At 43.9% G+C, this 23,491-nt stretch overlaps 2 protein-coding genes across 2 annotated transcripts; one reads left to right on the forward strand and one right to left on the reverse strand.

Moving 5' to 3' along the window:
• Positions 1-328: 328 nt before the first annotated feature.
• Positions 329-10,136, forward strand: ELF2 (E74 like ETS transcription factor 2; the record flags this gene model as incomplete). Its single annotated transcript, XM_029086874.1, has 6 exons — positions 329-442; positions 1,445-1,618; positions 3,601-3,687; positions 7,695-7,887; positions 8,264-8,617; positions 9,032-10,136. Coding segments are annotated over 6 exons (1,550 nt in total), but the record flags the coding sequence as incomplete, so codon positions are not given.
• A 7,611-nt stretch (positions 10,137-17,747) lies between these two features.
• NOCT (nocturnin) lies at positions 17,748-20,813 on the reverse strand. Its single transcript, XM_029086873.1, has 3 exons — positions 20,786-20,813; positions 19,930-20,199; positions 17,748-18,976 (listed from the first exon to the last, which is right to left on the reverse strand). Exons 2-3 carry the CDS (start codon positions 20,189-20,191, stop codon positions 18,141-18,143), a joined length of 1,098 nt encoding a protein of 365 aa, XP_028942706.1. The 5' UTR covers positions 20,192-20,199; positions 20,786-20,813; the 3' UTR covers positions 17,748-18,140.
• Between the last annotated feature and the right edge of the window lie 2,678 nt (positions 20,814-23,491).

The raw sequence follows: 23,491 nt of genomic DNA on the forward strand, positions 1-23,491 counted from the left end.
TCCACATTACAGTCTGGTTTGTTCTGGTTAACTTGAGGGCAGAAGACAAATGCCAGAATTCTGTCTGCTTCTGTAAGCTCTTGAACACCTCGTAGAAATGAGGAGCTTGGTTATCAACTAAAGATCCAACCTAAGAACTGACAGTGTTGATTCTGCTTCTCTCGTGTCTTCCCTAAACATTTTGGTTGATGGGAAGGTATAAAAGGTGTGAAGGCACCTGACAGTTTTGGGATTTTCATGTTTAAGATTGAGTAGTGCCGTTGAGCTGTACATGTGGAATTTTATAAGTACTCTGTTCTCATTAATTTTTTTTTTTATCTTTCTCCAGTGGAAGCATCAGTTCATGGAAGTAATGTGCACTGCACGGATAAGACAATTGAAGCTGCAGAGGCCTTGCTTCATATGGAGTCTCCTACCTGCCTGAGAGATGCCAGGAGTCCTGGTATGTCCGTCACACTCTCATTCCTGAGATGTTTCTCCTTCTGCTGATTAATAAAACAAACAAATTGGGAAGCCTGTTTCTGTGGAGAGCTGTGTGCTGCTTAAAGCATTTGCTTGCTTATTTCAAGAATGCTGATTTGTTTGAGTTTTTAAGTCGTTCCTCCACCCTGTAACAATACTTGGAGATTAAATCATTTATCTGTGAGATTGTCGGGTAGCGATCCTTGAGCAGCTTCACATTTTAAATTAACTTTTCCATCTGAACATCATGAAATGCTTTTCCACTGTGAGGGTGACTGAGCACTGGTAGAGGTTGCCCAGAGAGCCTGGGGAGTCTCCATCCCTGGGAGATACTCCCAAACCATCTGGATGTGATCCTGGGCAGCTGGTTCTAGGTGGCTTTGCTTGAGCAAGGGGTTGGACCAGGTGCCTTCCAAAGGTCACTGCTAACCTCAACCATTCTGTGGTTTTGTGAATTTGCCATATTAAATTGCTTAAATAAAGAGTTATTTTAAGGAAGAAGTGTTTTTATCTGTTTTTCTGTTTTAGAAAGAATATCTGAATACACTGTGTTGCAAAGTCTTATCAGTTTAAAAGAACAAAACTTCATGTTGGTTACTTTAATGTGATGTTCCTTCTGAAGTTACTTAATACATGTTGGATGAAATAATGGTCCAACTGAAACCCAAAAGCTACAAAATTGGAAATGGAGACTGGAATGAGGATCAAAGATTAAGCTCTAGTTTGTTGCATTTAAAGTTGAGTTTAGTTCTAAAGAATATTGGTGTGATACTTGTCTTTTACCTAGGAATACTTGCAAGCATGCATGTTTTTGGGAATTGGATTGATCTAGGTGACAAGTTGTTGGAGCACAGTCTTGCTATACTATTGCACATGCTTAGTTCAAAATAATTTAATGTAAGGTACGTTAAAATAATCAGATAGAAACTTCATCAGATACTCTTTTTTTTTTTTTCTTTTTTTCCCCTTCCTTCTCTGATAGTGGAAGTTTTTGTCCCTCCTTGTGTGTCAACCCCGGAATTTATCCACGCGGCCATGAGACCTGATGTCATCACAGAAACTGTGGTGGAGGTATCAACAGAGGAATCTGAACCGATGGATGCATCTCCTGTTCCAACTTCCCCTGATATCCATGAACCAATGAAAAAGAAAAAAGGTATGTATGGCTCTTCGTAGGAGCCATCTCACAGTTTATTTCTGATGTGCACTGCCACAGATAGTGCAGTTGGTGCTGGTGGAGATAGGCTAGATGATCTGATTTCTCTGCATGTATAATCAGACTGATTGGAGTCTGAAATGTGAATTCTTAGAAAAGAAAAAAGACAAAAAGTAGCAGGAGAATGGGCTTCACCAAGCCGTAAAGGAAAACGATGTCTTTGTTACTGTGTTTTTTAAGCACAGTTTATGAAGTGGAGGAAGGGTAGAGAAGGATTCAAAGAGGACCTGTTTGGGTAACCATTGGTGTCCAAAATATGGATATATTTGGAGAGTGGGTAGACTTAGGGTTCTTACTGTGAAATGGCAGGGTAATTACTAACTTACAAAACAATAAATCAGTTCGCAAAATCAATATTAAGATCTTTCTTGTGAGGGAAGTGTCTTATTTGTCTGACTGGTGTGTCTTGGAGGAGAAACTATTCAGAAGAGTGTTCAAGTTCTAAGCACTCAGCTACCAAATGAGAGGTTGGCTCCTGGTGAGGTTTCTCTCTGGTCTGGCAGTTTTCTTGCAGGCATGAATACAATTCACATAACTATGGGAATATTGTTTTATTAGAGCTTCCAGACATGCTAAGATGGAATATTTACTTGTAATTTAGAGGGGAAAAAAAATGCAGTGTTGTGATAAAGTGATATAAATCTAAGATCTGTGTGGTGTAGCTGTAATAAAAACACACACACACATAACAGATAACTGTAGCTCCACTGTAAATTACATAAGCAAGGAAACTATGATGAAAGCCTTTCTGTAGCTGTAGTTGTACACTGGATTTAAACTATTTCTTTATATTCCACTGTCTGTTTGGATGGTCATTACTGGGTAGATTGTGTTACAGGGCTGTGCTCAGGAAGTTCTGAAATTTTCTGAAGGTTATTTTGTAAATATTGTTTTCCTGTAACAGAATCCAAATCCCTGCTCTTAAGTGTGTAAGGTCATTGAGCCATAGTTACAGAGCCATAACCTTGGTCTTCGTAATTAATGCCTTTTGAAACTCGGTGTTCAATGAAGACCATTGTTCATCAGCAAAAACGAATGCTGTTGTGCCTGAGGTAGGAGAGTTAATTGTTGCTGCTTGCCTTTAACTGAAGGCAGAAGCGTGGACTGCTTGCAGCCTGCTGCCATGGGGTATGATCCTCTTCCTGCTTGGGCCTGTTTACCTTGAGTAAAAAAGTCGCTGAAGCGTGAAAGGATGAAGAAGCCGCAGGTCTTGCTGGGAGAGCATTTCCCTGGCACAGGAAGGTAGGCAGCTCTGCTGAGGAGTCCCCTCCTAAGCCTGGCAGGGGCAGGTGGAGGATAGGAGGAGGTGCGTGGGAGCTCTGCCAGCAGGCAGGCAGCTGGGATCTGTGGCACAGGTAGGCTTCCAACACTGCCCAGAGCTGTCCTGCATCATTCACAGCTGTCTTCATGCCTCTGCCATATGCAAATCCCACGCAGCCCCACTCGCATGCTGAGTGGAAGCTTTTATCTGTAGCTTCTAATTGACAGGTGCAAGGTGAAAATGAATGTTTAGGATTTCAGTAGTAAAATTTCTTAGGAAAACTGATGCTTTGATCAACGCCCATGCTAGAATACCAAAAACAAAGCTAAAGAAAAAAAGAACACATTTCAGAGTAAAACAGACACTGGACTAAAAGAATGCAAATAAATTGAAGTTTTACTTTATACATTTGGTGTTTGCCTCACCTGCCCTTAACTTGTCTGAAATCGAGTTAAATCTGCCTATGAAATAATAAGCAAATTGATGAACTAAACTGGATGTGCCGTAGTAGCAACCTAAGAATAAGTTTAAACATACCTGTAACAAGGAAATGACGGGTGGGGGAAATTCATGAACTGCTTCTTTCAGCAAAGACAAACTATAAAATACTTGTATTCTGCATATGTTTAATACTTTTTTTGCCCTTGTGTTTTATGTGCAGCTGGCCGTAAACCGAAGACCCAGCAGTCGGCTATATCTGATGGGTCTCCAGATCTAGGTATAAAGAAGAAACCTAGAGAAGGCAAAGGTATGATTTTCCATCTGTCAAGTCTTTAAAATTATGCTGTGTATACATATTGTGTCTGTCAGAAATACACAGTTCCTTAAAAGTTTGGTGGACAAATTTGTGCTGGCTTGATTAGAGTTTTAATTTTATTCAGTGTCTTCAAATCTGTTTGTACAAGATCTAGCACAGGGAGATGTGGAACTGCTCTGGAAGTGCCCTGTAATATGCTCTGCAGTCAATAGACTTTCTGATGTTTCATTTGCTTTCCTTTGCTTTGTGTACATAGACTTGTGCTGTCTTTGTTGTTGTGTGTTAACTCTCAGACACATCATTTGTTAAAGCTGTTGCTGAAAGGCTTGTTCTCAACTAGATGCAGCTTATGGATGTTTGTAATGGTGATGATTGAAAAGATTTTTTTCTCAGTTGATTCACACATTTTGTTGGGAATATGTTGCTTGACTAATAGATTCAGTTTGGCTTAAGGGGAAAAACAAATGATGATGTTTTCCTTTACTGGTGGAGTGAGGGATTTTGTGCCTAGGAGAGTCATGCTTTCCTAATGTTTCTCCTGATAAACTGTGGGTCCTTTCTCAGACTCCAAGCCCCTGCTATTCACCCAGCAGAGACACAGATGAGGGCATTTGCTCACAAGTTACCTTTGAGTTGGCATACAGTCTGTCAGCTCTTCCTCTGGTTATAGGTGAAAAATGTGGATCTCTTCCCCACTTGCTGCACTGAAAGCTGTTTGGAGATGTTGCTATGGGTAGCAGAAACAAAGTTTAGTGACTTCCAGTGGCAGTGTGCTAGCTGAAAGAGTGAGCACTGGTCAGCTCTACTATTATTTTGGATTTGTTTGAAAGCAAGATCTCTGCTGCTTACATAATTCCTTATCTGGCTACAGCTCCTGAGTCATCACATTTGTCAGTAGGGCGAGGAAGAACGGGACTGATGTCCTGCAGATGTTAGCTCCTGAAAACCAGCACAAACAGTAATTAAACTGCCCTGCAGTGGCCACTGTGGCTGTCTTCGGATCTGGGTGTAGCAGTGGGCCTCAGTGAAGATCACAGGTTTTGCATCTGCTGTACTTAGAAAGTACATCTTGTTTCTCTTTGGTTTGAGTATTCTTAAAGCCTTCTTGGCTTTCTTTCTAATTCTGATTTCACTATTACAGCTTTCCATTATCAGAATAGTACTCGTAAAGTGTCCCAGTTCCTACTGTGCTGCACAGATAACTTGGAGAAAGGAGGCCTGTATTTCTGTCTCCTACCTTTTGTCTGTACTGGTGATTTCACTCTATAGCTGTTTGTTTTATGAAGTGGGAGATGATACTGCTTTGGTTGTTGTATTGGTTTGTTTGGTTTTTTATTTCTGTGGACCCTCAAATGATCAACTTACATCTCTTGTTCTCACAAGGTACCTCATTCTATATTTTACACTACAACTGGCATAAAATACATTTTTTTCTTAATGTAGGCTAACTTAATGTCCTGCAAAATATTTTGTTACTAGATTTATTTTTTGTTATTTATTTTTCAAAATGACTTGTAAATATAGGCCAATTTTACATGCAGCGTGTTTTTGGAAAACCAGGAATTATTCCTAGAGCTCAGTACTGTCAGCAGAGTTAAGTCGTGGAGGAGGAGGAGGACAGCTGGTTGCACACATTTGGAAAGGGGATTGCTTGTTGTCTGTGTAGATGCTCCTTCCTTTGTGCATTCCTCATACTTCCTGCTGCAAAGTGAAGCAGCTGTAAATCTGATTTAATTGTGCCCTTCAGTTTATTATACGGGAGGAACTGGAGACTTGTAAATATTTTTTCTTCAAGTGAGATGATAGTATTTTTTTGTCCTCGCATAGTGGATGGGTAGTTTAGCCATGGTTTCTCTTTCCATATTTTGTTTTTCATTTGCATAAACACTCTTTTTAAAGTGTAGGCAGTTGGAGGGAGCAGAACAGGCTGTGAGCCTCTTCACATGGATGCTGGTACCAATGAGACAGTTCATTGATCGTACAATGCCTTGTATCATTCACATACTTTCTGGCTAATCCTTCTCTTCTGAGATGACAGCTAACATTCTTAAGCAGCTGGCAGCTGTAATAATCATCTAGCCACAAAAATTCATTTAATTGTGCAAAATCTGAATTGAAGTTAAGATTGGTAATGATAATGTCTGTCTCAGTGGCTGCTTACAGTGCTGGTTAGCCTGAGACCTTTCAGGAGTGGAGATGAGAGCTGTGTGCTATTAAATAAGGCTTCAGTCTTCCTAGCAAGGATAAGTACGTGTTTACACACCAGCCTGGACTTACAGGTGCTTAAGAGTGGTACCAATTTAAACCTGATCAGATAATATGTTTTACAGCCATATCTTTCTCTTCCTCAGGAGTCTGTAAGCTTGCATTCATAGTATTTGGAAAGGCTGGTTCCATGGAGAAAGGGTTTAAAATGGTTCAGAATTGTATTAAACGTTTCTAAAACAGACACTGGAACAGGCTGCCCAGAGAAGCTGTGGATGCCCCCTCCCTGGATGTGCTTAAGGCCAGGTGGGATGAGGCTTTGAGCAACCTGGTCTAGTGGAAGGTGTCCCTGCTGATGGCAGGGGGGTTGGAACTGGGTGATCTTTAAGGTCCCTTCCAACCCAAACCATTCTCTGATTCTATGATAAAATAAGCTTTTTGTGTTAAATACATAGCAGCTGTAGCTGACACGGCAGCCCACCTGAAGTGTCACTGTGTCTTAGTGGCAGTAGTAGATGGCTTCTGAGTAGTATAGGTATTCCATAGTCCTCCTGTGGAAAGAAAAGTTATTTAGGTCAAGATAAGAGTATGGGGGAAAATAAGAAAACTGCAGAGTCATCAGCACTGTTCCTGCAGAAAAATGAGGCACTTTCAGGAATGATTTATCTTGAAGTTCCTGTTTACTTCGTGATACTGAAGCCCACTTCTGTTTTTGCAAAGAATCTGTTGCAGACTTACAGCATTTGGCAGTGGACCCAGAAATTCTATTTCTGAGGAGCTAAGGAAAATAAAAGGGATTCATTCCCTAAAATCTAGAACGATTTCAGGATTCCCGAGTTTTCTTGTTGACTCTTTCCTCACACAGGTCCTATTCTCATGTCTCTGAAATCCAGTGGAAGCTGGATTTTGGTAGCTCTTGAATCAGTATTTGCTGTTTATTGGAGCACATGGTAAAACACACTTACTCTCTGTCTATGAGGTCGTCTTCTAGAAGATGGAAACCATAATTCTTTTACCCTTGGAGGTTTTTCAAGGATAGGTAGCTGTTTGGAGTCTGCAACAGTGTTCTTTAACCTGCCTTAATGTATTTTATTTGTCTTCAGTATGGCATAACAAGTGCTGTGCTGGACCACTAAATTTCTGGAATTAATGACCTTTTTTCACACACACAAAAAAATAATATATTTCTATTTGGCCCATGCACGTGGGAGGACGTTGGTCACTCTGCAACGTGTATGTGGGAAGGGTCAGAACACGGTAGGGGCCGTCACCAGTCAGTGTGAGAGCCCAAGATCCTGGACAGGAGGTTATCTTACAAACTTACCATGGTTGAGATGGTTTGTTATTGAAAGTTGTATGCCTTTAAAAAATTACTTATTTATATCCTCCTGTCCTTCAGTGTCATAAAATGCATTGGCATTTCCATTCCTTGATTAAGGAAGTCTGAGAAGAAAATTCTGAGCTCTCATCCTGCCTCTGCTGAACAGATGTAGGTTGGAGTGACTTGGAACACCCTCCCACGCTTCTTTTCAAGAGCTGAGAATGGGCACTGGATTGAACAGCCTCCTGTGCTATATAGCAGATCACTTGGATTATCTCCTTGCAGAATGTAAATATTTATGGAAGCTTTACTAAACTTAACAGAATGAGTGAATATGTGCAGGTTACATTACATACCATCCCCTGTGTAACGTTTGCTCATAATGCAGGTCATTCAGAGTTACCTGTCTATGGAGAACTTTGTGTTACCATTAAAAGTGGGTTTCTAATATTTAAATGCTTTGTGATTATAGGAAATACAACGTACTTATGGGAGTTTCTTCTGGACCTTCTCCAGGACAAAAATACTTGTCCTCGATATATTAAATGGACGCAGCGGGAGAAGGGAATCTTTAAACTTGTGGACTCGAAAGCTGTCTCCAGACTATGGGGAAAACACAAAAACAAACCTGACATGAACTATGAGACTATGGGAAGAGCTCTGAGGTAAAATCTCATATATCCTTTAAAAAATTATTCTTAATTTTGCCTAGAGCAATACAACAGTTCTGAAATCTTAAAAGCTTTGCCCTCCTGCTGACTTAGCTGTTTAAATAGCATCAGTCTTGCAGTTCCTGTTGTTTTTTATGTTACAAGTTAATTTGCAATTTAATTCCTGAAGCCTGTATTTAAAAGCTGAGGTGTTTTTTTCAGCTAGATCCTTCAGATGCTTTGCCAGCGCGCTCTGCCAGCTTCTTTGCATACCTTGTCACATTGTAGGTTTTACTGGGGTTAACTTCAGATTTTCTTGTTAGTATAGAATGAGGTTTTCTGTAAAATCTGTCAGTATGCTGGTTACTACTTAATTGTACTTTCCTTGCAGATACTACTATCAAAGAGGAATCCTTGCAAAAGTTGAGGGACAGAGGCTTGTATATCAGTTTAAGGAGATGCCAAAAAATATAGTTGTCATAGATGATGACAAAAGTGAGTCCTGCAATGAAGATTTGTCAATGCCTGCAGATGAAAAGTCATTGGAAAAAAAAACTTTATCTGCAGAAAATCTTTTGAAAGCAGCAACCTCTGCACGTGGTGGAAAAAATTCCTCTCAGTTAAGCTGTACCAGAACAGAAAAAGCAGTCACCAGAGTTGTGAATATTGCCTCACCAGCACATGATACATCATCATCTCGTCCCTCAACTACCACTACTACTGTCCCAGCAACCACAGCTCCCAGGTTTGTATTAACGTCGCTTGGGCTTGTCATTTGCTAATGACAAGCAGTTTTTTGGTTCATGTTTTAAATGTTGGAAATGGTTTCTGATTTGCAAGCAGCGGTGCAATGTGATAGAACACTATGGAAGTCTGGTTTCTGAGATCAGAGCCAACTGTCAATTTTCTCGCTCTGGCATGTATCTTAAAATGATGTAGAGAGAGGGAGGGGAAAGAGAGATGTGAATTCTGCTAAATTTCCCAAGTCCTATTGCTAGATGTGCAAAAGGTTTGGTTTGGGGTTTTTTGTGTTTGTTTTTTTTTTTTTTTTTAAAGAACCAATTAAAAATCTAAATCCTAGATTTGCCTGCCCCTATTGTCATCTCTACTGGTGCCCTGTGTTTTTGTTTAAACACCCATGCCTATCTTTATTTTGCAGGACTGTACGTGTGGCGATGCAAGTGCCTGTTGTAATGACCTCTCTGGGACAGAAAATCTCAACTGTGGCAGTGCAGTCAGTAAATGCAGGGTCACCGTTAATAACCAACACAAGTCCAACCACAGCAACAACTCCAAAGGTAGTAATCCAGACAATCCCTACTGTGATGCCAACCTCCCCTGAAAACGGAGACAAAATCACAATGCAGCCTGCCAAAATCATTACGATCCCTGCCACCCAGCTTACGCAGTGTCAGTTACAAACAAAAACAGGCCTCTCTGGGTCGGGAGGTATTAACATCGTGGGAACCCCGTTGGCTGTTCGAGCACTAACCCCAGTGTCTATAGCTCCTGGGACACCAGTAATGAGACTATCGGTGCCTGCTCAGCAGGCGTCTGGCCAGACTCCTCCCAGGGTGATTAGTGCAGTTATCAAAAGTCCAGAAGTTAAATCGGACACAGCGGCTTTAAAACAGGAACGTGAAGTGAAAACAGTGCAGCTGGTAAAAGAAGAGAAGCCGGCAGATGGAAGCAAGACTGTGACCCACGTAGTAGTAGTTAGCACGCCCTCAGCTATAGCTCTTCCTGTAACAGTGAAAACAGAAGGAATCCTAACGTGTGAGAAATGAAGAATGAATGGGGTGCTTCCAGCATGGACTTCTAGACTGTTACGGTTTGGAATATACTGACATAAGTGGGGGAGGGAAGTGGATGCAATCACCAAGTCGAAAAGGAGAGCTTTGAAATGTTAATAAACATGCGTATGTTGAAGACTTACTGGAAAAAATTTATTTTCCCGTGTTTCAGTGGGAATTGAACCACATTGATAAACGCTGACAAAAACTGCCTCTTCCAGTTGGGAAACAGCTGAAGCTATGGAGAAGGAAAGATAGAGGGACTGAAAAGGGACCAAACAGTTCACTACGTTACCAAGTTACACTAAGACCTGGAACACTAAAGGAGAGTTGTGTCAGAGGTTTGCCTTGGTTTTTAGTTTTCAGGGGGAAAGGAAAGTCTCATTGTTACAAATGGCAAATTTGATGCATTTTATATGCATACCAGCAATTACTACTGTGTGTCCACAGTACTCAACTGGTGCTATGTGAAAAACTCTGCTACTAGGCATTGTAGAATGTGAAATAAAGGAGAAGATTAAAGAGCTTCTAAAAGAAGACAGAGACCTAGAGGGATTTTTGTATCATACAGCTTAAGCAGATTCAAAATGAAAGCCTTAGACTGATTTTCAGTTATCTTTCTTGAAATAAGCTAATGGCTTGTTTGTGTAAAGCTTTTTTATTAAAACAAATTTTTTAAAAATCTTGTACCTAGCACAGTATTGTTATAGAATTACATGTAACATATTTTGTATGGTAGTTAAAAGTGTCTAAATTTCTTAATTGTGGACAAAATAGCAGCAGGCCTTCTGCTGCAACATGCCTGTGTCTCTCACTTAGCCTTGACATCCGCGCATACATTTCAGTTTCAGCTCTACTCTGTCACCGGAAAGGTCACACCCAGCATGAGCTTTTGTCAGGTAGTTCTAAACCTGTACTTTTTTTTTTTTTTTTAGTTGAAGTTAAGAGGGAAGTACCAGTGTTCAGAATGAACTATAATAGTTTGTATATTCAACATTTGAAGTATATTCTATTTTGTTGTACTCTTGTTTCAAAGTGTATTCAAGTAGGTTTTACTGAAATATAGAAAGGAAATTTATTGGTGTTTGGTCTCTGCTTTTTATTTTTTTCCTTTTTCATTGCAATCTGTTAACCTTCTTTTCTGCTTATTTGAAATCTTCCAGGCATTCAGCCTAAGATAGCTGATAGAGTGTGGAAGTTTGGAACTCCTCACTACTCCGGTACTCCAAATGTTTGACCAACTCTCTCACACAGTACACTGAAATATTTTTCATTGAAATATCTGTGAAGCTTGTGGTGGTTGGTGAGGTAACTTCTGACAGGGGTCTTAGTTCACTTACGCTTTCAGGACGGTGGGTGTACGCGGTGTTCTTGCATTGTGGCTAATCACACGAGTGCTTGTGGAGTAATTGGGTAGCTTAAGAAGTTACTGCCTTCCAGCTGACAGGTGATAACTTTGTGTGCCCTCCCAGTTGTTTTAATGCAAAGAAGACGGGGTCTGCTTAACTGACTCTGAGAATCAATAACTCCCAAAGCTCTGTGAACTAACTATTCCTCCAGCTACACCATAATTTCCTCAGGCTGCACTGCAAAGGAAGGTAGAACTGAGCAGATGCAGCTGCTTCAGTGTACTCATCTCTCTGATGATCTCACGGGGCAAGCTGAAATCACAGGTAGGTAGAAACTGCAAAAAAATACTAAGTTCTACTGCTTAGTCCTTTTGATGTTGTTGCCATTGACATTTCCAACTGTTAATAGTTGGCTTCAGCACAAATACATGACTTCAGGTAGATGTTTTCTTTCTGAACAAAGTAAGTATCTAAATAGGTTTTCTATTTATAATTTCACTGAAGTTATGGGTATCGTGATACATTACTACAGGGTAAAGCTGGAGTGAGAACAGACAGTACACAAATTACTCCACAGTTCCAGTCCAGGGGTAAGAGTCTGGCTTAAAATAGATGCAGGGTAGCTTGCCCTGTTTTCATGGGGACCACACTGGCACTGCAACACTTACTGGAGAACCAACACATCAGCTTGTGGGTAGGCAGGTACCCAGTGGCACCCCCTGTTCCTAATGAGATGCCCTGGAAAGTCTTCAGAGCAAGAACTTGGGTAATCTTGAAATAATTTAAGTCTTAAATGATCATCTAAGCGCTTTGTACCTGCAGGAGCAATTTTAACAGAAATCTGGAACTGAGGTCTTCAGTAATGATAAAGGAGACCAGAATGAAATACTTACTGGAAATGTATTTGTTCCTTTTAATACTGAAAAATGAGTTACCTCTAGTCCTAGCAGTAAGCCCCATTCTTCCCTTCATCTGGTAAGAAATGAGGGAATAATTCCATACAGCCAGGCCAGCATGTGGGGAACTTTGAAAGTTCTCTGAAAAAGGGATTATTTTTCATACGCTGAAGCAGGTAAAAAAAAGTGGTGTAGAAGGCAGGAATCCCTTCCACCAGCAGTTAACCCAAAGGAGCAAAGGTTCTTACAGGTGAGCTGTGTTTCTGGGCTGGGGTAGAGGACAAAGACTCCTTCACAGGAGACAATGTATGAGAAGGAAAAGGATTTCTGTTGCCAAGAAAGAGGTAGGATGGAAAGGGAAGTAGAGGGAAGCTGGGCAGTCTGAGAGGCACTAATGTTCTGGGTCAAGGGAAACAGAGCAGTGTCAAGAGAGGTGGGTAGAACAAATTGGAGCTGGAAGGCAAGAAGAGGGGGAAGGAATAGCATTTTTAAACCCATGTCTTTTCTGTAAGAAACTCCTTTCTAAATGGCTGTTTCTGATTGTATATGAAAGAGAGATGCTGTATCTCAGAGCATGAAATGTGTATCTCTGCAGTATTTGTAGTTAAGACCTTTCTGACACCTAATTTAGGTGCACTGGGAGTCAAATGGGGACAGACTCTCTTCCTGGAAATAGATAAGGATCTCCAGCTGATGACCTGCTCCTCTTAAGTTAGAGCCAGGACTTCATCATGTCATGGCAGCAATGAAAGGAATGGAGGTGCACATCTCCACTGCTGGTGGGACAGGCAGCTGGCAGCCATGCTGGGAGACGCTGCTGTTGCTGTGGGTGCTGCACCCTGCCACAGAACTGGGGATGGTGCTTTGGCTCTCTCCCCTGGCCACCCAGCGAGCGGCACACGCGCTGCCAGGGGACTTTTAGCAGAAGCTGTTTACGTGCTGTGAGAATCTCGGTCTGTATGAGCATGCACTGTAACTGAAATGGAAAGGGTACTTAAAACCCAGCTTCAAAGAGTGAAGCCCCTTTTTGTTGAACTTTCCTTGTATGCCTTTGTACTTACCACTTTTATTTCCGATTCAGATGCAGGCTGTAAGTACAGACTGGTGTGTTGTCACACTCTGGTGCCTGGTTCAGTGTTTCAGCATGGCTTTGGGTGTCTGTGGTTCCTCTCAGTTGTTCTGAGATCCGGTTTTTCTTTGTAAGTGGTGTGCAATCTAGGTAACAAGCCATGTTTCTTACAAGAGGCAGCCTCTCCCTGACAATTTCTCCAGCCAGATGTCAGAGGGGCCAGGTTCATACCTGTGACTGAAAGGCTTGGATCGTTCTCTAGGTCTGTGCAACCTTGCTCTTCAACATGCTGCTTTATTCCCACATAATTATTACTATGTAGGTAATGAATGTTTTTACTGGTGGTGTTGGAGGACATGACCTCAGGGTGAGGGAGCTTTGGTAAGGCTTGTAACATCTGAAAAGGACAAAGGGACACTAAAACTTTGAAGAAGTTGGTATCTAGCTAGACTTGTACAATCCCATTGAAAAACCTGTTATTTTGTCCCTGTGTGAAAGTGGGACTGGCTTTTACAGCTGAAGCTGGTGCCTCACGTGGAAGAGTCCAGACTTAACTCATCCTTGGCAAGTAGTAACTAGATGTGTGAGTGGAATGAAGCTCTAGTGTGAAGTGAGCGCACTTTTTACAGAAGGCATTGAGACATACACAGCAGTGGTATCACTGATTTTACGTATATAAATACAAACACTTTTATTTTTCAAATAACTGTTACTGTAAGTTGTAGGAGGGACAGGGTAGTGCTGTGTAATCAAGAGGGGAAAAAAGCTAACTGTGAGTTGCAACTCAGAATAAAGATCTGAATACCAAATTTTCTGGGTTGTGGCAAGAAAAGTTGAAAGGGGAATCCCATCCCAGAGACCACTGGTTTTGTCACTTTGTCTTGGACAAAGTCGGTCTTGCTTAGCATTGAAGTGTTCTGTGCTTTGACACAACTCAAGTGATGGGGGGTAAAGTGTGCTGCAAGGAAAGCTGAGAGCTCTTGTGATCCTCTGCTAACTGATTTCATCAACTTCAGGGCTTTGCAGAATTACATCAAAGATCAGTGAGACAGAGGTGGTCAAGAGCTGGTGAGAAAGTGGGGGAGGTTCCTGAAGCCTCAGTTCTTACTCACCGTGCCATGTGCGACAGGGAGCTGTTTACGCATGAAGATTGCCACAGCCAGAGCAAGCTAAATTCAATTCTGCCTCGTAGAGACAGTTCACAGAGCAGGTATTAAGCTTATTAAGTGAAGAAGATCCAAGTGACACTATCTACTTCTGATCTAATTGTTCTCCGAGAGAGAGTGTTTTAATAAGCTTGCAACAGCTTCTGCCTTTCAGCAAATTAAGGAAGTGGGTCATTTCTTCCTTCAGCGAGCTTGAGGGTGAGGGAAAACTCTCGCTGCTAAAGCTAATGCAGGTTTTATTCAAGATTAGAGCAAGGGATCTGTTGAGACCTCTTTTAACCTTGGTGTGCTTATAAGGTAGGCAGCCACAAGAGGAGCTTTGAAGACATTTTTACTGCACGAATCATAGTACTACATAGGAAAAATAAAATCAAAAACCTTCCTGCTTCTTTCTTGAAAAATATTTACTGTACTGGTATTTATAGCAGGCAAAAGCATTTCAGTGCTGCAAGCTGCCTCTTGCTGAATAAAACAAAGCAAGAACAATGTTTCCCTTAAGTTTTCCAAGACTCTGTCTGCAAAATATACTTTACAGCAAGTACTGCAATAAATAGCTGAAGCTGACTAGGAAGGCAAGAGTTACTTTCTGCATCTTGGCCTTTTATTAAAACACAGCAGAAAGGGTTCACAGTTTTTCTGGAGCAGCAATATGTGATTTCCTATGATAATATTAAGAATTGCCTTATGATGAGGAGAGTCCCCAGCCTTTTCACTGTTCCTCCACCCTCCCCTCGCCTTCAGAATTGCCCTTTAAGGACATGAAGCAGTGAACAGCTACTGTCACGTGTCCAGGGTGAAATAAGAACCCAACTCTTTCCACTTCAGAAGAGCTCTTACAGTGATGGCAATATCATACAAATCAGACTGTTTCCCTGCAGTTTGGTTTATTTTGTAGGAGAGTTAGCACCGAAAACAAGGGTCTGAGTAAAATGGTGTAAGAATTGTCCAGATACCAAATATCCTCACCCTGTGGGAGTGATGGTGGAGTTCTGGAGCTGTGATAGTTTAGCTCCTGCTGGTAAACAAAGCTGACTATAATCAGTGCTACGGCTCTGTGCCCTGGCAGAGGTGACACAGAGGGACACCCTCGGCTGGCCTTAGGAAAATGGAGCTGCTTATGCAAGAGTGAAATGGAAATTAAAGGCTTTTTGGTGGTGGTGGGTTTTTTGGTTGTTGGTTTTGGGTTCGTTTTGTTTTGTTTTTTTAATTATTGAAATACAGCTCCAAGTACAGTATTATCCTTGCTCTCAAGTCACAGCTTTCTCCCACAGCTTTCTCCCACCTGTAGTTTCTTCTAGAAACTGACAAAAGGCTCTGAATGGAATCTCCCGCTTCTCATGTGACTTTTTGTGGTAGATGAGCAAGGAGTTGACTTCCTAAAGATGCTATCTTACAGGTCTGCATTGTGGTGTTGCTTTTAGAAGGGTTGAGCTATAGGTGACTAGATACCTCCATTAATAGGCAATTATATTCTTTCTCCTCCTTGCAAAGACTATTTGAGGGAAGATCCTAAGAGAAGACAACACTGAAAGAGAATCACTGCATTTCACCCCCTCAGAGAGCAATTGAGGGCAGCCAGCACCATGGAAAGGAAGGAGCCACCCCTTTTGGCTTCCAGGGACACAAGAAAGATTTGCTGTTTTTGAGATTTCAGCTGAAGGAGGCCCTGGCTGGCTGTAGTTGATATGTCACATCTGCCTGGTAAGAGTATTCACCAAGGAAGTCGGGCTCCTTGGTTGTAAAATCCTTTCTGTCTGAGGAATTTCAAATCCACGCTTGCTAGAGGAGTCCTGCATCCCAGGCTGGTTAAATCACACAGAATCACAGAATGGTGGGGGTTGGAAGGGACCTCAGGAGATCATCTAGTCCAACCCCCCTGCCAAAGCAGGTTCATCTGGAGCAGGTTGCACAGGAAAGCGTCCAGGGGGGTTTTAAACATCTCCAGAGATGGAGACTCCACAACCTCTCTGGGCAGCCTGTCCCAGTGCTCCGTCACCCCTGTTAGAGTTGCCTTGGTTCCTCTGCTTGGAAGCAGATCATTGCCCTCATCCTGCCAGGGTCAGGAACACATGCAGAGCGTGTTACAGCCTGAAAGGGGAATGTGTTCATGTGGGAACTGGGGACTGCCAGTCACCAGACTCTCTATTTCACTTACCAGCAACACAAGTAGCATCATCTGTGGCCTGTGTAAAGCTCATACCTGTGGCACTTCTCGCTTCAAATGATGTTTTAAAAGCAAGTGCGGAAGGCAGCTGCCTGTTGTGAGAAGCCAGCTCTGCTAGGTGTGCTAAGCAGCCCTCAGGGAGGAATACTTGCACCCTACTTTGCAGTACTGGTCAGGTCTGTAGCTCCACATCGCTGTTAGAAGGAAAAATATTTACAGTAAGAGAGAGTCTAGGCTTCATCTTTAGCGAGGGGAGAGAGCAGCTTAACATTGCTAAAGGTAACTCCCTTCTCTACAGACCTGCTGTGGAATTTGGGCATTGCAAGTCTGAGAAGAGTACTTGTCGTGAAAGCAAAGCAGCCGTGCCAACATGTAAGATCAGGAGTGCGGGGTCAGGGGAAAGAGGTCTGGAATGGGTGGCATCACCACTAAGATGAAGCTTGAACAGTCACTAATTGAGACAGATCACCTACTTATGAAAGGGAAAGGAAAAAGGTGGAAGCAGTGACATAACTTCTTTTTTTTTTTTCCAAAGACTTTTATTAATAAACATCTGGAACATTTAAGAGTTACTATGGGCCTTACTTTACATGGAAGTACTGCTTTATTTGATCTGCTTTGTCTTTCCCAACTATCTAAATGTCAGCCCAACTCCAGCTGTTGTCTCTCTTCTCTCCCTACCTCATTTTCTGACATAGCAGCATATTTACAATCCCTATAAGCAATACCTGTGTGTCATACCAATTGCCACCACTCCACGCACAAGAGTCACTACACTAACACAGTGCTGTTGTAGCCTGGGTGCTAGAGTTGCTGTGGGCCATGGAAAGAGGCTCCTGAGCACTGCTGCTGTATGATTTAAAGTCATGATGCAGAATCATCAGCTTCTGTCAATAAATAAATTTTATCTTCTAACAGGTTCCAGTGTAGCTTTAGATTCTGAAGATAAATAAAAGAAAGTCTTTCAACATGAAGACTGGCCCTTGACTGAAACAGCAAGATTGACGAGACTACAAATTTAAACCATTTAGAAAAGTAATACTTGAAGCAGAGGAGGAAATACTCCCTGGTTAGGTGTGTCCTCTGGAAGGAAGCACAGAAGAGACAAAGGTAAGAGTCACTGAGTATACAGAGCTATGGGCCGTGCGTGTGTAACCAACACACGCGCATTCAAATGGAGAAGTGAGGATGTTACTATATGACGTAGTTACCCTCTGTTTCCTCACCTGCTCCTACTGGAGGGAGCCTTCCTCACGCTGCACTATTATCCATTCACTCTTAATGAAATTGTGATCTCAAGTCATGGAAAAATGTAGGATGAGCTTGGATTTGTTCATGTCTAAACCGCATTAAACTTCCTTCGTATTGCAACGGAAAAAGATTTAAGAGAATCTCGCTGAGTGGTGGAGCCTCATTCCCTTTGGTACTTGCACAAGCTTAACATGAAATAAATAAAATTAGCATGCTGTCAGGGCAGGTTGTTTTACAAGCACAAGTGTTTTGATTTAAATACTAAGGCCTCCACATTCATTAGAGGATTAAATCCTTAAACACAGGGGTTAGTGAAAGGATAAAGCTCATTTGCCTTCTGGTTTTCAAAGCTCAACGTGGCAAGAATACCACCACAAGAACACCGACTCCTTTCTTCCTCCCTTGGAGGCCCCAGATTAACAAGCGCTGAATGGCAAGTGTAATTCCAAACAAGTGCTCAAAATAATCTTTAGTCAACACTATTTCCTCATCCTGCAATAGCTTCCAGCTTCAAAAGTTTTCTCTAAAATAAAATAGGGGTGAGTTAAGACACTGCAATACCAGGTGGCATTCCAACACCTCACAGCAGTCTGTCGGGGTCTTGATTAAAACTAAAGTCACACACCAGAGACAGGTGATCGGAAGGGTAATTGAATGATGGCAGCCTGTTGGGCCCAATTTGCTCTTCAGTCAGCAAGCCCAGGGCTGAGTTCACATTCAAGGCATGCTGGGAATACCAGATATAATCCAGTGTGTGCCGGCACTCTCCTGAGGGACGGATCTTCCAGGTGGTGTACGGGGGTTCTGACTGCCCGTCGGGGCTCAGCAGCTTGTACGCGCTGTTTAAGTTGAGGCTGGAGTTGGAAAATTCTCTGTAGACCTCCTCAGTTGGCTCTGCGTTGAAGTCTCCGCAGACGATCAGAGGGATCTTTGCACCTTGGGTAATGCTATTGAGGTTCTGGAGAAGATCACAGCCTTGCGCGGACCGGAACCTCTCCCAGCCGGTCCGGGCTTTTAGGTGAGTGACGGCAATGCAGAACAGTCTTCCAGTTTCGTTGCACTTCAGCGTCTGAGCTATGGCCACTTGGTTGGTCTTCAGCTTCATGGCGGTTAGCCGGATGTTAGCGCTGTTGATGAGCTCGAAGCGGTCTTTGAGGAAAAACAAGGCGCAGCCATCTGGCCCGTTGTTCCGCTCCACGTCTAGGCACGGGGACCACGGCTTCGGGAAGAAAGTACACTGGTAGCCCAGTCGGCTGAGGAGTGGCTCGAAGGTGTCAAAGTAGTGGTCAACTTCTTGCAGGCACAAGATGTCGGGCTTGTACGCAAGGATTTCCTCCAGGATGAGGCACTTCCTCTCTTCCCATTTCAGAGCTTCCATGGGGCACTGAACAAAGTTGTCTTTGCCTTCTCCCAGAGCTGAAATTAGCGGGGAGGGGGAGAGAGAGGGGGGAGAAGGTTACCAATAGCTAAACCAGGCTGTCTTCCTGCAGGTTTGGCAGAGCTCAGGGGCAAGGTTCTGCTCTCGAGAGCCAGCTGCCACCTTGCAGAGCCGGGGGCTGCACAAGAGAGCAGGCAGCCTGTCACAGTGCAAGAGGCTGGTTATACTGGGAAGCGGCAGGAGGCTTTTGCAACACTTGGCTTTCTCTGTGTGAGAACCCCTTCTCAAAACACTAAAGTCCCCCCCCAGAAATTAAGTTCTCTTTACAGATACAATTAAAGACTTCCTCCCCCTCTTCCCAAAAGTCTCTACACTGTGGCAAGTGCTGCCACAGCTTAAGCCTAAGAAAAAATGCAGAGTGAACTGCAGAATGTTAAGACAACCCTTACATGGGGGATTTCCCAGCCCAGAAGGTTTTAAGATGAGGCTGTTGCATAAGTCAATTTACAGCCTTCAATTTAGGGGTCTGAGAAAAAAAAATCAGTTAAAATTATTTTGAAGAATTAAGAATTCCCCTGACAGATCTGAATCCCTGAAAGGTTCACCAACAAACTAACTAGAAAACTGTAGAGAAGCTTTACAAAGAATAAAACTTACGGAAGGATGAGTCTTTTCTGGGTGTTAACAACCTAAATGTGATGGGTCACAGTGTTTTTTAATATACAGGCATTCAGAGCTACCTTTGGCACCACAGCTGCAGAGAGAGACCTTTTTTTCCTTTCCTATAGAATAGAAGGCAAGCCACTAGGTCAAGTGCTGAAAATCTTCCCCACCCCAGCCCTCAGTCAGTTGTGCCTCACATAATTCACCTCTCTCCCTTTGCTCTGCCAGTCCTGGGCATGCCTAACTACGTAGACACATCTGCATTTAAAGGCTTTAATTGCTGCATTTGATCTCAAGGCCACACCTTGAGCTTAGAGGCAGCTCCTACCTTGGGCAAGGATGTTCCACTGCATGACTCGAATGGGGCGGTGGTTACTGGCAGCGTTTTTCTTCAGGTCCACAAAGTCCCTCTGAAACCGGGGTGGCCGTTTCTGCAGCACGATCTGACATTCCTCCAGCAAATCCTTGGGGTCTATAGGATCCAGCTGTGCAGAGTCGGGCTGCTCCAGGCAGTCCTGGTGCTGCGACACGGCGCTGCTGCTCAGCGTCTTGGCGAGCGCGCTGTAAAGCCGGCTGGTGCTGTTTCCCATGGAACACACTGGAAAGGGGAAAAAATGGTGTTGAGATGTCCACCGTGACTCTTCTCAACGCTTAAGTGCCTTACAGATAACCTTGTTAGAGTGCCAGCAATTTGTGGTTTGTACAGGAGCCTGTTCCTGAATCTGAGATAAAATAAGAAGGATGCAGAGACAGGGTGAGTTGTGTCCACAGTCTCATCGTGTTTTGCTCATTACCAGGGGCTGCTCACCTCTGCAGCGTGCACACGCTCTGGTTTAAGACATCATGCAGGTATCTTCTAAGGGAAGAAAGGAGCCTTTCATCCAGAATAGCAGGGCTAAGATTAACTTCTGCATGTGTTGTAGGAAACAACAGAGTGTACTTTGTCCCACGGAGGGACAGCAGCTAGACAAATGCTGCCTGCTCCTTAATTCATGAGCAGCATTTGTCTCTAGCTGAGAATCCACCCTGCAAGGCCCTGTACCCTGTGCCTATTTGGGGTGCAGCCGGGCTGTGAGCCTCCTGCCCACAGAGCAGCAAGTGGGGCAACTCACTCCCTCAGGTTAATAATAGGAGCCTCTGATCACAGCTTCGTGTGCTTCAAAAGCAGCAACGTTGTCGTGAGCACTGAGCGGCCAGATGCTTCTGCTGGCTTAGACCTGGGGATGGGGGTGGAGAAGGGGGTCTCTCTAGCTCCCCTTCGTGCCCCTACACTCATTCCCCTCACCCTCCCTTCTGCCTTTGGCTCCCTGCTCCTTCACACTGCCCCTGCTCAGCAGCTCCCAGCACAGCCCGTGGTCCTGCAATCCTCCCCAGGCCCCAGAACCTCCTGCTCCTTTGGCCATCTTGAGCACACTGTCCTGCAAATAAGCAGCTGTCCCCCAGCCCACCCTGCTAAAGCCTGCTAGCAGTTAGCCCCATCCCCACCCCAGCCCTGCATCTCCTGCAAGGAGGTCCCCCCACCCCACATGGGGTCACAGCTGGAGACAGGGGTAAGGGCTAGGCTTCAGGGCAGCTCTGGAGGAGTTTGCACAGAGTTTGTGATGTTCCTACACATCTCTGCAGCAAGTCCTTGGCATGGCCGTGCACGCCCCCAGATCTCTGCCAACGCTTCCTCAGGGGGAAGTGTTTTGCTCTGAGTTGCCACCCTTGCCCAGCACATGGGGAGTATCTGGAAGGAGGCTGTGTTTGCACTTTTCCACGCTGAGCGCCAGTAGCGTGCCTGGATGCTTGGTTTCTCATCAAACACGGGCAGTAAAAGCAGCACTTGCACCACAGCTACTTGCACAAGAGGCAACACTGACAGAGTTTCATTGTTGTCTCAACTTACTGACTCTGGATGCATTTTGCAAAGGTAATCTTGAGCTGAAGAACCTCAATGTGGCATTGCTCTTGCCCCGCGGGGGTTTTAAAGTAAGTTTATTTGTACTTTTACTTAAAAATGGAAGAGACTTGTCATCTTGCGCTTACATCTTGCAGCAGATTTGGGGTGCTTCCCAGCACACTTGCATGTTCAGCCTTTGGTAGCCTGGACTACAGCATTACCCATCATAAAAGCTGGTGAAAGACATGAAAGTGATGGACCTGGCTAGAGGGGAAGGCAGGAAGATGGAAGCCCTTACAGTTCAGTAACTATACTGAGAAGGAGTAAAAGAGAAAAGAAAGGCCCCACAGCAGGAGCCTCACATCCATGTCTTTAGGAAAATGGGCACTTTTAAAGACACCAAAAAATACTTTAACATGTTTTGTACACCTAAGCCAGTGGAATGGTGTCTCTGAACAGTTCTAAGAAAGTTGTAAATTGGGAATTTGAACTGGATGTAGGAGGTATTTCCCATCTCTACCCCCATCTCCATCCTTTTAAAGTGCCATGAGTTCCTCAGACTGAGATGTCAGCTCGGGCTCACAAGCATGAATGTCTTCCCATGGGAACTGTATTTAATGCATTTCCGTTTCTGCAGTCTTAAGTTTACAATTCTTGTCATGAAGTAGAAGAAATGCCATTTAATAGTGAGGAAAGTGGGCCCAAACATGAAATCTCTAAGCAGGACCCTGACACAGCTGCAAGGGGATGGGGAGCAGGAACAAAAGCTCTGGACTGGTTACAGAAGGGTCCAGCTTACATGCTGCCAGAGCTGCCAGGCAGAAACCCAAAGAAATCAACAGAGCTTTTAATGAAAGCTCCACAGGGAGCTCCTCATCTATTTTTGGGGTAGGTACAACCCATAGTTAAGTGCTGCACCTGGAGAGAAGTACATGGTGCTTTCTGCTACCTCAGGGATGCCGTCAGCAGCTGAGTACAGCCACGAGCCCTGTGCCCACACAGCCCTGCCCTTTCCTCCTGGCACACCACTGGCCAGCCTTCTGCACAGCTCCTGCTATGCCACGGATGAACACGGCTCACGCAGGGCTCACCAAAGGAATAACGGGGAGTTCTTCTGCTCAGAGAAGCCATTAGCAAGAGCCTCAGCTGCTCATTGCTTGACCTGAATTGGAGAGAGAACATTGAAAGGACAAGCTAGCAGCAGGGAGAAGCCAGGCACACTATCTAGAGCCAAAAGTCTACCCTAAAGCTCTGAGCTGCTTACATCTGTGACAGCAGGATGCAGTCTAAGTTCAGTCAGGCACCTGCCAAGCTGCAAACAAAGCCAGAGAATCATCTAAATCTCCTCATCCCTGAGGCCATGGGGTATCCAGCTCTTCCTGGGGAGTCAGGCATAGCCTAATCTGCAGGGGATGTGCTACAGCTCAGCTGCAGCACAGATCTGACAGCTTTTAAAGTCAGTAATGTCTCAGGAAGGAAAAAGAGCTTCTGCCTTCTTCTGAGAGCCCAGGGAAGGCTGGGTGAAAGAGGAGCTGGGCTGTAAATCAAACACTTTCAGGGCTGTTGTAGGTGGCTTGGGAGTCCCTGGCTGAAGGGGAACTCCTGTGGGAAGACTCCAGCTTAAGACAACTGATGAACTGCCCAAGTTCTTTGTCCCCAGAGTGCTGAAACAGTCACAGCAGAGACTGAAAGGTTCTGCAGAACAGGGGCCAGACCAGCAATGTGAACATTGAAACTCCAAACACAAAATCCATTTGTTCTTTTTGCAATGCTTAACGTGTCCGTGGCAGTGAGGTAAGTACAAGGTCACTGTTCTGAGATCCTTACGGTCCAAGCTAAATGACCTGTGACTTGCTGGGACAATGTCTGCTGCCAGCACTGTGACCCCATGGTACTGGTGTATGCAGAGGAACAAGTGGACTCCTGAGCTTGCACTTTAGCAGTGGGTGGTGAACATGGAAGCAATTCTCTTGGTGTGATGTTGCAATAGGGAACACCAGCTCAGCAA

Source organism: Antrostomus carolinensis, unplaced genomic scaffold (genome assembly GCF_000700745.2).
Source record: "Antrostomus carolinensis isolate BGI_N321 unplaced genomic scaffold, ASM70074v2 scaffold28769, whole genome shotgun sequence".
Taxonomy (NCBI): Eukaryota; Metazoa; Chordata; class Aves; order Caprimulgiformes; family Caprimulgidae; genus Antrostomus; species Antrostomus carolinensis.